Source organism: Bufo gargarizans, chromosome 1 (genome assembly GCF_014858855.1).
Source record: "Bufo gargarizans isolate SCDJY-AF-19 chromosome 1, ASM1485885v1, whole genome shotgun sequence".
NCBI lineage: Eukaryota > Metazoa > Chordata > Amphibia > Anura > Bufonidae > Bufo > Bufo gargarizans.
Genome location: NC_058080.1, coordinates 220,169,869 through 220,185,042, shown reverse-complemented (window position 1 = coordinate 220,185,042; position 15,174 = coordinate 220,169,869). Strand labels below are relative to the sequence as shown.

Here is a 15,174-nt window from a genome sequence, read left to right as displayed (position 1 = left end):
TTTAATGTACCGTCTGATGCTTTACAAGGAAACGTTATCAAATACTAACCTGTGCATGCCTATAAATCTGTGGGCATGTACAAAAAGAAATTGTACTGTTTTAGATGACAGACAGGGCCGACACATTACAGTTCCCTATTGCACACAGCTTTGAATGACTAATACAAAATGTCACCTATAATTAAGGCCTCATGCACACGACAGTGTCCATTACGCAGTCTGCAAATTGGATCCGCAAAATACGGATACGGTTCCTGCGCTGTCTCCATTTTTTGAGGATCCGTTGACTTTCATGGGTCCGTGGTCCACATTTTGCAGACATATTCTTTTTGTGGAATGGACATACGAATATGAAAAACCCACGGATGATCCATGTGACCACTCTGCAGAAAGATAGAACATCTCCTATACTTGCCTGCAAAATGCTGACCATGAAGTTAATGGGTCTGCAAAAAATGCAGATGCAACACAGACTGTATCCATATTTTGCAGATCTGGAATCTGAAGACAGCCAAACGGATATGTTCATGTGCATCAAGCCTGAAATAGTGCATGCCACTGAGGGATTACTGTGTAGTTCAGTGTAAGCATTAAACTGGGATTTCTTGCAGATATACTAAACTTCAACATCACCAAGATGTAACAAAATAGAGTTAGAAGAGCTGGGTCTCATTTACTAAAAGTAAAGTGTATGAGATTCAATAGTATAACTATAAAACTCCATGTTAAAGGGAATCTGTCACCGGGATTTGATGTATAGAGCTGAGGACATGGGTTGCTTGATGGCCGCTAGCACATCCGCAATACCCAGTCCCCGTAGCTCTGTGTGCTTTTATTGTGTAAAAAAAAAAACTCATCTCAGATTAATTTGCATATGTATCAAATCGTTTTTTTACACAATAATAAAAGCACAGAGAGCTATGGGGACTGGGTATTGCGGATGTGCCGGAGACCATCTAGCAACCCATGTCCTCAGCTCTATACACAAAATCCCCGTGACAGGTTCCCTCTAAGTAACAAGACACTAATTACAACTGTTGTGGTCCTGAAATAATAATGCTGGGCCATATTTCTTAGAACTTTGCATTGTGCTGCTCCTCTGTTATTCTTCCTGTAAACATTTGAATAAATTTACAAGGAGTGACAATTTCCCTTGTCAAAAAGGTGTGTCCCCATACAGTCTGATATGATAGCACTGATTGAACAGTATATTAGCTGAAGGGACCAACCCCACAGAAAAAAGGAAAGGGAAAACAGTATCCACACATTTCCGGATGGAAACACACAATGATGGCACAATGCAGTGGATGTAATCATTTACTTAGATTGTCAGAAAAGTTGAAGTGGTTTATAAAGTGGTAGGAGTCAGGCAGGATTCTGATAGATGGAGGATAAACTGCAGTATTCTTAAGTACTTGCTGATAATGATGCAACAAAAGTAAAAATGACATAAGTCAACAATGTGTGTAGACTCCACAACATGGAACAAAAATGGTATTGCTATAAAGGGTTCTCTAGAGAGTTCATTAGAAATCCTGCTATTCTTTACTGTTAGCTATTTTTATTTCTCATTTACTCAATTGTAAGGTGTAAATGAGGCCAAATTGATATCAAAAGCAAATTTGAATATAAAATTGTATTTTCCATGCCTTATTATGTGTGCCAAGGGAATGTGCCATCAGAAACAGACCTATTGTTAAAGGCTAGTTTCACACTTGCGGCAGGGAACTCCAGCAGGCTGTTCTGGCATAGCACAGCCATGGTTCTCCGCATCCGGCTTTGCTGGATACTACCACCTTCTCACTGGACCCCTTTGACTATAATGAGATTTGACCACTACACAGCAAATATACTGATCATCAGACGGACAAAAATCTCTGCCCAGTATTGTCTGCTGGACGGAAAACCCGGCCGCAGGTGTGAAAGAAGCCCAAATCAAGTTTTTATGTTAAACATTTTTATAGAATTTTCGATAACGTTTTTTTTAATTGTCCGATCTAGAGGTCACTATCTTTATTAAAAAACAAACAAAAAAAAAATAAAAAAACATCCTAAAACTCTTCAATTTTCACACTGGCCACTAAGCCTAAAAGCAACTTCTTGGTCTGTACAGATCACTTTTTAGCAGTATTCTCATTATCACCACAGGCCGGAAAAAAAATAAATGACAAGTGACACCTATATGTAGACAGAGGATCTTTCATAGAAGACAATTAGGTCCCCTTCTGTGCATTGTGTCTACGGCCCATGGTGATTGCTGTAAAGCATATCTCTAAATACGGTTACGGACAGCTCAGGCAAGATGGCAGCCCCATAAAAAAAATCTACAGTCAGAAAATAAAAACTAATTACAAACAAAGAAGGTGTCACTATCAGGTTTTAACTGGCAGAAAAGATTACAGGAAATGTGTCGCCAAAAATGTATTTTGCTAGTTTAAACCAGATAGCAACACATATCCTTTTCTTCTATTCTTTTTATTTTCTAATTGCAGATTTTTTAATTCTCTTTCCTGAATATGATTATGGGGCTGCCATCTTTCCTGAGCTTTCCTAGCATTTTAGGAAGCATTGAAAATTGCTTTACGGCAGCCCCATGGGCCATAGACACGATAGTCAGGAGGGGACCTCATTGACTTCTATGGTGTGCAGAGGTCATTGTACAAGGAAGGATTAGATAAGCTTTGACAATAACCTATTGTGAATGGTGGATCTCGTGTTATCTGTCATTCTAATCCTGCCTGTAATTATATCACCGCTATGTATAGATAAGCAGAAAACTGCAGTAAAATGATCTGTACAGACTAAGTGCCGCCAATTCTTAGGCTTCCGGCAGACAAACAGAGTATTATCTGGTCACAACCTGTAACTTGCAGTAGTTTGTGTCCGTCCGACTCTCTCCGCTCCTGGAACAGCATACAGATCTCCGCCGGTCCCATTTATACTTAATGGGGCAGGCGGGCATTCCGTTTCTCTCCTGCAGTACTGGATCCATTCGATTCCAGCAGGCTGTTCTCTGCAGGGAAAGCCTGACAGAATTCACTACAGAGAAATTGAAAGTAGCCTTTTTAGCCAGTCCGAAAAAGGCAGGATTTTATGTTTTTTGTTTAAATAAAGATATGAACATGGAAAATTAAAAATAAGATCACGAAAAATTATGTTAAACATAAAAACGTGATTTAAACAATAGGTCATTTTCGGATGACACGTTTCCTTTAAGGGATTTCAATTGAACTTTCTAACCAGGATGGATTATCCAAAGCACAGTGTTTGATTCATTCTGATGAGCTTAACTGGCCTATTTTAAATGTATGTAAGGAAATTATCCTGGGGAGTAAAATTTGGACTGTCCCGGGCTGAAAATGGTTGGGGCTCAAGTAAAACTCACCCACATACGGGCAGTCCCACAGGGTTTGGGCCAAACCTAAACCTATTTGTCCAATATTTGGCAGCTGCAAAGTTAGTAAGTACAGAATACTACAGCAGGAAATGAACAAGTACCAGATGTTCTCAAACCTTATAATGCAAATTCAATGAAAGAGATTTATCAAAACTGGCACTAAGGAAAACTGGCATAGTTGCCCATAGCATCCAAGCAGATCCTTCCATTTTTTAGAGCACTTTTTGAAATTGGCTGGTTGCTATGGGCAACTAAGACCGTTTTCTTTTACACCAATTTTGATAAATCTCCCCCAAAATGTTAAAACCAACCCCTAATTGCTGATCTCAGGAGACATTGCTGCCAGAGAAATTGTATCATTATATGCCTATGTCCATATGGACTTCTATTTGGGGGGGGGGGGGTCATTTAGTATCCAGAAATACACCTATATTAGACAAATTTCTGGTGCAGATTGTGGTAGATATAAAAAAGTGGCATAGGCGAAGAAGGGGACGTGCCAGCAGGCCCGTCTCATTCATCATTTTCTATGACTCCCTTCGGTGCAGAAAATGATCTAAATGTAAGACAGAAAGGGAGCAGTCTTACAGATAGACTGATGCTGGTGCGTCCTCCTAACTTCGGCGGATCCGCCGCCAGCTATAGGCATTAAGACCGGCGTTTGTGTGTCCTTGTAGTAGCATGTATAGGCATAGCTGTATTGAAGTTGTGGTCCCAAAGATAAACTTGAATTTATTGAGATTACAAAATAAAATATGTTAGTGATTCTAGTGCTTGCTCTCAGCTTACACTTCTTAAACTGCTCTGATAGAATGAAAACTGAACTGTGCCTAGCTGCTAAGGGCAACAAAGATTTTTTCTTTTTGAGAGTTTTGATTATGTATTAACATAGGAATACCCTACAGACGGAAAATCTGATTCCGGCTATGTCCACATCTGTGTTTGGTGCTCTCTTTGGGGCCTCCATTGAATTTTGGCACCACATGTTTCCGTTATATGACTGGCCTGGGGCTGCAGTTTTTTTTCTTCTGGGTCCTATAACATTGAAAAACTGTCAGAAATGTCAACCTAGTGTAATCTTTTACTGTAGTGAATGTGGTACAAAACCACATATTTATAGCGGTTATTCTTGTGTCCTCTGGAATTTCCAAACATGATGGTGTTTGCTCAGTGTGGAACAACCACTATGGCAGACTCTGTTTAGAGATGGCTGTTGCTTTAAGGAAATGTTTTCTATATAAACTTAAGCAGGGAGAATACGGTAAAGAACACGGGCCAGGGGATGGTGTGACCCCCGGACCTTGGTAAATAACAGGTGTGAATGCTCACATTTAAATCAATGGGTATGTGTTGTCTATAGAGAACAGGGACAGCACAAGTCTATGATTCATTGATGTCTGAATAAGGTCTTATTGTTGTGATGGGGCAATCTAATGATTGCACAATCTGGTCCCCTTAAAGGGGTTGTCCAAGTTATATTTATTGATGACCTATCCTCAGGATAGGTCATCAATATCAGATCGGCGGGGGTCCGACACCCGGCACCCCCTCCGTTCAGCTGTTTGATGAGAAGGCGTGCGCCGTGCCAGCGCTGCCTCCTCTTCACTGTTTACCTTCTAGCCGTTGCATCTGCAGTGGTGAGCAGGTGTAATTACACCCAAGCCTTCCTATTGAAATGAATGGGAAGGCTTGGGTGTAATTACACCTGCTCACCACTGCAGATGCAACGGCTAGAAGGTAAATAGTGAAGAGGAGGCAGCGCTAACTCCGCGCATGCCTTCTCTTCAAACAGCTGATCGGCGGGGGTGCCGGGTGTCGGACCCCCGCCGATCTGATATTGATGACCTATCCTGAGGATAGGTCATCAATAAATATAACTTGGACAACCCCTTTAAGGGCCTTAATAAAGTAAAAAAAAAGTTGAATTTACCACTCTTATCCCATAATTAAAGTGAAAATAATAATAAATAAAAAAATCGGCAATGACATGTCAAAAAATGCCTGTACTATAAAAATATTATCCCACGCGAAAAATTACGTAACAGAAAATGATCAAAGTTCACCATTTTTCATTGCTTCATATCCCCCCAAAAATTGTATAAAAAAAAAATCTATGGTATCAAAAACTACAGATCGTTCTGCAAAAAATGAGCTCTCACACAGCTCCGTAGATGCAACTATAAAAAAAAGGTATAGATGTCAGAATACGGCCATGAAAAGAAAACAATTTTTCCAAAGTCTTTTTTTCCAGCATGAAAACAAAGTAAAACTATATAAATGTAATATTGTTGGAATCATACTGACCCGAAGAATAAAGTGCATGGTTGCGTTTTACCAAATAGTGAATGCTGTAAAAATAAAAACCCATAAAATTGTGGAGTAATTGAGCTCTTTTTCCAATTCCATAAAAAAATAAAAACAATTCCAGCTTCCTACTACATCATGTGCAATAATAAGTGGCACCATCAGAAAGTTAAAATTGACCCGCAAAAAACAAGCCCTCATACAGCTATGTGTACAAAAAGAAAAATCTGGCTCCGGGAAGTCAGCGAGCATAAAACGAAAACGCAATAACGGAAAATCGCCATGTCAGAAAGGGTTAAATCCTTTAAAATAAATTTTAAAAAATAAAAATGGGAACAGTTAGGACTTCTAGATTCCACCTGGATGGGCCACGAGACCTGTGGTTTCCTTATGAATATTTGCAGAGAAATTATAAGTTTGACAACAATAAACATAGCTTTTTGTAAAAGCCTCATCCAAAAGGTGAAATGATGTCAGTAGGATAACAGTTTGTGGCTGGTTTTCTGTCACAGAACTAGGACCACTAGCAAGCACTGGAAGAGCTATACGTTCTAGCCTGCAAATAACCAAATTCAAGATATCAGTCTGTTAACGGAATCTGAACGAAAGGACAGTCTTGTAGAAGGCAAGCCTACGCAGTCAGGTCTACAGAATAAAGAGCGTCTAAAGGGCTGTTCCGCACAAGCATGTGCAGTCCGGAAATCACGCTCCGTATGTGAGCGTTATTCTCTGTTCTGGACACTGCATGTTATTATACTAATTTGTAATGCTATGTTCCTCTGCACGACCTTACTGCTAAAGAACCATGCTGACAAAAAGCTGTCAGTGTGATCCTGTAGGAGAAAGGTCATGCAGAGATACACAGCATTATAAATCAGAATAATGCTGTGTGCTCCTGCACAATAAGCAGTGTCCAGTACAGAGGATAACGCTCACATAGGGAGAACAGCCCTAAGAATGACAAAATGGAATTTTGGGGGGAATATTAGAAGTCAACATTTACCTATATCTGTTGTCTATCTAGAATTAGCATCTTAAAAAAAATTGCAACAAATATGGCTGCACTGTCTGTCACTTGCAAAATTGGCCAGTGTAACCTAATAGATAATTGTCCTTATTACTGTAAGTCAAAGAACTATACTTAGGGGCAGCACGGTGGTTCAGTGGTTAGCATTGGTGCCTAGCAGCGCTGGGGTCCTAGGTTTGAAGTTTGTAGTTTCTCCCCGTGTTTGTGTGGGTTTCCTCCGGGTGCTCCGGTTTCCTCCCATACTCCAAAGACGTACTGATAGGGACCTTAGATTGTGAGCAGATTGTTGGGGACAGTTGGATGCTAATGTCTGTAAAGCGCTGCGGAATATAGTAAACTGCATAAAATAAATCAAACTCTGTATATTGCTCCTTAATCTGAAACTAATAAAAGGCTTATTTTATGTTTTGTGAACATCTGAACCTTTTTAGTATTACTTTAAAACACTAATACTTGATCAATATATAAGAAAGAATATACTGATTTCCATACTTATTTTCTTGTTATTAATTTATTGATGTTTGTGCCTTGAGATCAACATGGAATTAACTTTAACGTTTATTTTGGGTACAATTTCTAAAGAACCTCTAGAGCCGCTGGATAGAATATGATTATAGCGGGATACAGAAAGGTTTGTAAAATAAATTCTTTGAACCTAAAGTACCTTGGTGCAATTTTCTACCATCTGTGATCCTGCAATTACAGTTCCATATTATAGTGTTAATTATGGTTTGCTTACACTACAGGCCTCTGTTCTTTCAACCGTGTACGGTTTTTATGCCAAAATCAAAGTTGGAAGTCAATATGAGAAGGTGTGAATATTGTGGCAATCGCATACAGTGCTATGTGAATAAACTGGATTTGCAGTACAATGGCGGGATCAACAACCATCTGGCTTAGGTATCTTAGCTAATTTATTGCCATTTTTGTACATGCGAGGGACCAAGAGGAGTTCATTTCTATGCTTGCCTACATAACTGGTGGCTGTGCCAGATTAAATAATAAAAAACATCCACTATTTTGTAAGTCAAATTCCTCCTTCACTCCATTTCTGTTTTTCACATACACAGGGCACCGATAGCCCTTTATATACATAGGAGGAGTTTTTATTTTAGTACAATTGGAAAGAAAGTGACTTTGCTGTAGCTACTTATTCCATAACTGCCCAACATGGCAGATGAGAAATGTCTGCTTTGTTTATTACTAAGACTAGAAAAAGACCTATTAATGGAGTTCTGCATGCAGAAGACATAGAACACTGTTAAAGAGAAGAAATACAAATACAAAAGTGGGTATGATGTCTAAAATGAGTACTGAAGTAAAAAAAAAAAACAATCTGAAATGTATTAGTATATATAAGCCTGTTTATGACACAAAAAGCATGTTAAGTGGCTTAGGAGGTATGCCTTTGGTAACCAAGCCATATGAATGGGAGGTATTCACTAAACTAATTTTTAACATGTACATTTAGTGAAGGTCTCCCTTTGACGATGGATAAACTTGTCAAAGTGTTTGTTGATGAATATGCATATTGTTAACCATGATGGAGTTGATTCTGTCCCAATACCTTATTTCCATCAGCAGGGTTGTGGATTACAGTAGATTGGGGCTCCTGAGTAAGAACAGAAAGAAAACAGTACCTATAGGTAAGTACAGTTGAATAGGAAGAAACACACCTAGGTAGGAATGTTGACAGCAATAGGTACAAGTGACAAGCTGTCATGAAATGAACCTGGAGACTGTCCCTGGACAAAAATGAAATCTGTAAGGTTACTTATCAGAGCAGCATGCAAAGACCTTATTCAGTACCACTGCATAGTGGTGAGAGCCTACCTAAGAAGTGGACTAGAACCTTATAATATGTAGTACTAACAGGATTTATTGAAATGTGTATGTACACTGATTAACAGCCTTCAGTTATGGTAGGACATGAACTGCACATAACAGCTATAAAATATAATGATGGCTTCAACCATCTTGTATAAAGAATACAGCTAATGACGTTGAAATAAAACATTTCATATGTATGCTATGTATTAAAGGTGTTTTCTGGAAGTTAAAGGGATAATCCCATCTGAGACAATGGGGGTATATCCCTAGGTCACCAGTGGTACCTGCACCCACACAAAGAACAGAGCGGGGTCCACTGTGTCCGGCCACCACCAAGCGCTCTCCCTGAAGTAGTGAATAGGAGCGCACCGCTCTTGTGCGGCCAGCACTCCCATTCATTTCTATTGGGCAGACGAAAATAGCGCTCTGCTATTTTCCGCAGCCCCCATAGATATGAATGGAGTGCAGCCGAGCATGTGCAGTGCGCCCTCCACAACTTTCGGGGCTCCTTTGGGATACGCACCTATCAGACAAAAGGGGTATATCCAAGTGATATGCCCCCATTGTATGACATGGGAAAACTCTTTAAATATTGATGACCTATCAGGATAGATCATTAAAGGGTTTCTGTCACCACAATTTTTGCTATTAAACAGATTCTCCTCACCTCAATCTCACGCCTGCCCCATCCTGTTCAGCAGTTGGCGCAGGCGCAGTGAGGGAAAGGCACTTGCCTGCTGCTTCACTGGACCAAATACTTAACGGGACGGCGCAGGCACGAGATTTCCCCAGTAGGTGCAACGCCCCCCCCCCCCCCCCCCTGCTCCTAGACGTGAATTTGCATATGATAAAAGTTATAATTGCACAAAAACGGGGGCACACAAAAAATAAATAAAAATAAATAGCAGAGTTAAGTTCAGGTGACTTTTGCACATGTATAATGTCAGCCTGTTTAATAGCAACAATTGAGGTGACAGAAACCCTTTAATATCATATAGGTGTGGGTGTGACACCCGAATAGAAGTGGTCAGGCTAAGGTCAGGAGCTGAGCTGCCTGTAAAATAACATCCATAAGTCACATGGCCTTTGTGTATCTTTGGCCCATTCAAGTGAATGGGATTAAATCAGTAATACACAGCCACTATACAATGTATGTACAATGTATGTTGCTGTATTTGATATGCTGTGAAGTGGCTTGTCCAAGTGTTGCGGCCCCTTCAAATAGCTAATTGTGGGGGTGCCGGTGGTTAGACCCCACCAACCTGACACTGATTAACTATCCAAAGGATAAATCAATTTTAAATTCTCAGAAAACCAGTTTCAGTGCAGTAAATATGTCCTAATAATCCACAACATTAACAGTGTGACTAATACTTTTTACCGTTACACAAAATAGACATTTTTCAGTCAATTTTATAATGTCTGAGTGCCTTATTATAAGAAAATGAAATCTGAATAAGGTCATTTTGTGGTTGCCCAGCGATACTTTTGTTAGCTCCCCTTGATGTCCATGCACAGGTAACAGTGAAGAAAATCCTCAATTATTTTCGGACATCAAGACACTTCCATCAAAAGGAAAACTAGAGGCAACACAAAGCACACTCTACTCACAGTGGGACAAAACATGCACGTGTCTCAGCTCTTGCCAGTACTACATACAGTATATTACCCACGAATGGTTGTTTGCTGGAGAAACACACTACCACACAAGGAACTTCCCCCATGAAACTACAACTAAATGCTTTAGAAAAGCAAAGTAAAAACAAAAAGCACAAACTAAAAGAAAATATTAAAATAGGTGAAGGGGTGGAAAAATATACCAGAGGTGGGGTAGGATCTTTAGGGCTTGTTATTACGTTGGTTTTGTTGTTTATCTGTAGATATGCAGAAAATAGAAACAAAGAAGAGCCTTAGACTGTTAAGATGCTTAAAGTGGTATCACAGAATCAAGAGTCAACAGATCAGGATATAAGGAATGAAAAGAGCAGTTACATAGAGAGGGTTTTCAAACTGTAAATTTTCCTTCTATGAAGTGGTTATAGAAAATCAATGGAGGACCAAGTCAAGTGCTGCCGGGAGCTGTGACTTTAATCTAAATATGCCTGGCAGGAATACATAATTACGCCATACTATACAATAAGTGGCAATGCCACACTTATCATGTAAACTGACAATATTGTACATTGCAGAAACCAGACTGTTTGCATCTTCTACAGTCCCCATGTTTGTGCACAACAGCATCAATTTCAAATATCAATGATCTTAAATTAGAGAAGCTTGATTTGTATAGACTGACTAGAATATCCATATCTTTTACATATATGAAATGCATGGCAAAAATTCCAAAACAAGGAGTACCAAATCCACAGTTCCACTGGATGGGAAAGATTGAGAGTGACAGTGAGCAGTGGATACTTGTTCTCATCTTTAACGGTGGGAGTCACAAAGGTCAGAGAGCCATACTATACGGACTTTGAGGACTAGGGTCATTCATGGGATATTAAACGTAAAACATGAGTTGTAGCGTCAGTAGGAATTGTTAGATGCACTACTGCATATACAAGGAGTTGTAGTCGATCTTTAATTTATTCACTGGATAGGTTACATGCTCATTTTAGGTTTCCATAACTCCCACAGAATCTGAATGGAGAAGCATGATGCTTGCTTGACCACTGCTCCAGCATTCAAACGTCTCTGTACAATGGTAGTGTGGTTGAAAGGGATGGAGGATCGGGTTCCCCTCGCTCAAATGATCTGTGGAGCTAAACAATCCAACATTTATCACCTACCCAACAAACTTTTAGGATGATTTTGAATGTCACGAAAAGCACACGTTGGTTTCTATAACTAGATGGGACTTAACATCCAGTGAAATGATTGCGATATGTCCAATAGCCAAAAAATAGGGAAATTCACTTACCTAAGGTTAGTAAAAAATAAATAAAAGTAGGAGCATAAAAGATTAGGAGTGTTGGGATCAGAATACTAGAGCAGTTTCACTGCTCTTTCTTCACTAACGAGAACCTATCCTGTGACCCTTGAAACTATCAAATTATCAAAATGTCAGGATCCTACTAAAACACTAGGAAATAAAATTCTTGTCATATTAATTTTTCTGTAAGGATCAAATGCCTGGCTTTCTGTGCATATTCGGCCTGGCCACTTTATACATGCCCTTAGGGCCCTATTAGAATGAACAAATTTTAGCCAATTATCAGGAACAGGCAATGATAACTGTTCCGTATAATTATGCTGCCAATCAACGGATAAATGAGCAAATGATTATAGAGCAGCATATCTCCCCGTGTAATCTGGTATGTGCTGCTGATAGTCAACTGAACTGAATAAGGGAGACCGTAGCAATAAGGCTACTTTCACACTCGCGTTTGGTGCGGATCCATCATGGATCTGCACAAACGCTTCCGTTCAGATAATACAACCGCATGCATCCTTTCAGAACGGATCCGTTTATGTTATCTGTAACATAGCCAAATGGATCAGTCTTGAACACCATTGAAAGTCAATGGGGGCCGGATCAGTTTTCCATTGTGCCATATTGTGTTAGTGAAAACGGATCCGTCCCCATTGACTTGCATTGTGTGTGTTTGGCTCAGTTTCATCAGACGGAAATCAGAACACTGCAGGCAGCGTTTTGGTGTCCGCCTCCAGAGTGGAATGGTGACTGAACGGAGGCAAACTGATGCATTCTGAACGGATCCTTATCTATTCAGAATGCATTAGGGCAAAACTAATCATCGCCTGTGAGAGCCCTGAACGGATCTCACGAATGGAAACCAAAACGCCAGTGTGAAAGTAGCCTAAGGCAACAGCAATTGTACCTCCCACATTCAATTTGTATTGGCCGGTTTAGCAAACTAGTGCTATTGGGTGTTTTTACTGCCCATCGGCACACATCCTGCAACATTGGGCAGTCTAATAGGGCTGTTACATAAAGAGGTAGGTCTAGTGACAGATCATCCCACATTTCAGCAATCTATGCTGACAGGTACTGTATGTGCAGTACTGTACAGTGGAGGAATTTCACTGTGTTACCAGCAAATGGTCGCCTAAACTTTTTGGCATTACTTAATTCCTTTAATAAAAAAGGAAAGTAAATTACAAAGCTATATACATAGCCATACTCCTATTTAGGAGGAATGTATTTTATTACAGTAACTGTTCTAAGGAAACCAACTGAAATTCAGTTACGTAAAAATAACTTTCAACGAGTACCAAGGTTTATTTTTGGTGCCAAAAAAACCACAACTTCCCTTGTTTGAGTTGTGAGAAGTTACTATACTTATCTATGTTACAGAATACACAACCATATCCAGTATGCACATGTAAATTCTCATAAAACTACACACAGTGTGCATGTAAATAACACAGCATGTGTACTGTGCCCTTACATCTAACCGGATTGTAGAAGGGCTACAGAATGGATTTAGACAGCCCGCCACCTGTCCAGGCGACCTGGTGAAAACTTTACATTCAGCCTCCCCTACACAGCGCTCATCATGCCAAGCGGTTTCCTTTATCCAACAATTAATCTGAATCACGTTCAATACATTTTCCAGTTACTTGATTTTCACATGGGTAAACCAAGTGGCAGGATTCCAAAGGTAACAGCAACGCGCTTCACATTGCAGGGAGAATAGTTGAGTACATTGTCATAGATGTGGCTGTTCATCTTGCATCTCCATGAAGCAAAGAGTCGTGTTTAACACCAATGAGCACATAGAAAGGATGGCCTGGCTGACTTAAAGGGTTATACTCATCTCATATTTTGGTGGTATATTGGTATGATATGCCACCAATATCGGATAGGTGCAGGTCCCACCTCTGGGACCCGCTCCCATCTCCAGAATGTAACAGTTGAAATGAAGGAAAATAGATGATCGCCAACTCAGCTACTGTATTTCCGGCAGTTCCATAGTGGTGAATGGAGAGGTGGCTGTGCGTGTGTGTGTTCCCTCCATTTACTCTGGGAATTCAGAAAATAGCCAAGCGAGCGTGCTGAGCTATTTTCAGGAGTCCCATAGAAGAGAATGGAAAACGCACTGCGCATGCACAGCCACCTCTCCGTTCATGGGCAGCACAGTGGCTCTGCTGTTATCAGAACTCCGACAGCAGTAAATTATTGTCGAGAGTCTTGAGATGGGTTTCACACCATGGTTTTTCTTGTGTAAATCTACATATAAATGTCCCTACAAGCTGCATTTACATATAATGCCACTGACATTATTGCTGTGTCCTGACTGATGAAGCCCAATGACAAACTATTGCTTACCACAGAGCGTCTCACTGACCAATAATGGTTACTAATGTTGAGCGCATCGAAGTGGACTTCAATACAAATTTTAGGGGAATTAATATTAAAATTGGGTGCTGCAATCTGGAGATAAATGCAGCATCTGAGGGGGACAATGATAGGGAGCGGCGCAATCGCCGTTCTGTCATTGCACCAACTACTTCCAAAGAAATGCGCTTCGTCGTGAAGCAAATTTTTGGGTAAAATTCAGCGAAGCAGCCAAATTGAAATTCAAGAACTTTGCTCAACATTAATTGTTACAGTCTCTCAGAAGCTACCTAATCGAAGGCCTGTGAGCTCCTTTCAAATCCTTTCTATCAGGCTTCCATTGGCCTTTGACACACTAGTGTTAACCATCCATACAACTAATCAATGACAACAGTTCAAAAATTGTCAAGAACCCATCAATGAAACCGTAATCTGAAAAAGTGGCACATGAAATTCTCCCCAAGACAGGCTTCCCAATTCTGAAAAAGTGGCTTGGCGAAGTCCTTCCATGTTAAGCTCTGTGCTGAATGACCACTTTTCAACTTGCTTGCACTGGCGCGCGCAATATGCTTGTCGAGGATTGCTCTCTAATGGAAGAACAATGTTGGATTATGCAGGTTATATTATGTGCAAAAGCCAGATAAGCAATAGGAAGGAGTGCTTGTAAAATAATTTATGCTACGCAACTGGTGTAAGCATGGGCTTTTAAATAGATACAGCTCAAGCATATCCACTCTACTGTAGGGCATTAGGAGCAAGCATTCAGGAAATGTCTTCACCATCATCTCAGCACACGAACTTGATTTCCTTTTCTAAAATGAACACTCAGAAAAAAAGGGGGATAAAAACAAAAAAAATGAGTAAGGATATGAAGAAGAAATGACTGGCTGGGATGAGGATAATTTATTATATGTAGGACTGAGCATTTCATGTAATAAGTCAGTCACCTGATCATTCACATTTTATGCAATGGCCACTCGCTTACTCCACATACTATGTGATATGTACCTGGGTACAATGTTCCTGCCCAAATTTATTTAAAAAAATAAAAAAGAATAACCAGTATTTCCCCAAGCTTGCATTCAGCCACAATGCCCAACTGCCTAACAACATTGGGGGTCGTATTATGGCTTTACACGAGTTTTCTGGCTTAGAAAAGTTGCATATTTTGTTGCAAGTGTCAGTTTGCGATTTCAATTCTGGCGCAACAACAGTCTGAAATGCTGGTCTTTAGTTACCCCCCCCCCCCACCTTCCGTTTTTTAAGCTGTTAAATAGAGAGGTTAGTGATTCAATGCTTTGACATCACAAATTATAC

General features: G+C 40.1%; 1 protein-coding gene across 6 annotated transcripts in view; it reads right to left on the bottom strand.

Annotated features, from left to right (window-relative positions):
- The window catches only part of CAMK2D (calcium/calmodulin dependent protein kinase II delta), a 342,528-nt gene that overhangs the window by 106,448 nt on the left and 220,906 nt on the right, over positions 1-15,174 (bottom strand). For 3 of the 6 annotated variants that reach the window (XM_044301298.1, XM_044301306.1, XM_044301314.1), the window contains exons 14-15: positions 10,379-10,432; positions 8,296-8,340 (exon numbers count right to left, since the gene is read on the bottom strand). The exons of the other annotated variants lie outside the window; for them this stretch is intronic. In XM_044301298.1, coding sequence (XP_044157233.1) covers positions 8,296-8,340; positions 10,379-10,432 — 99 coding nt within the window. The remainder of the gene's footprint in view (positions 1-8,295; positions 8,341-10,378; positions 10,433-15,174) is intronic. 6 annotated transcript variants of the gene reach the window in all.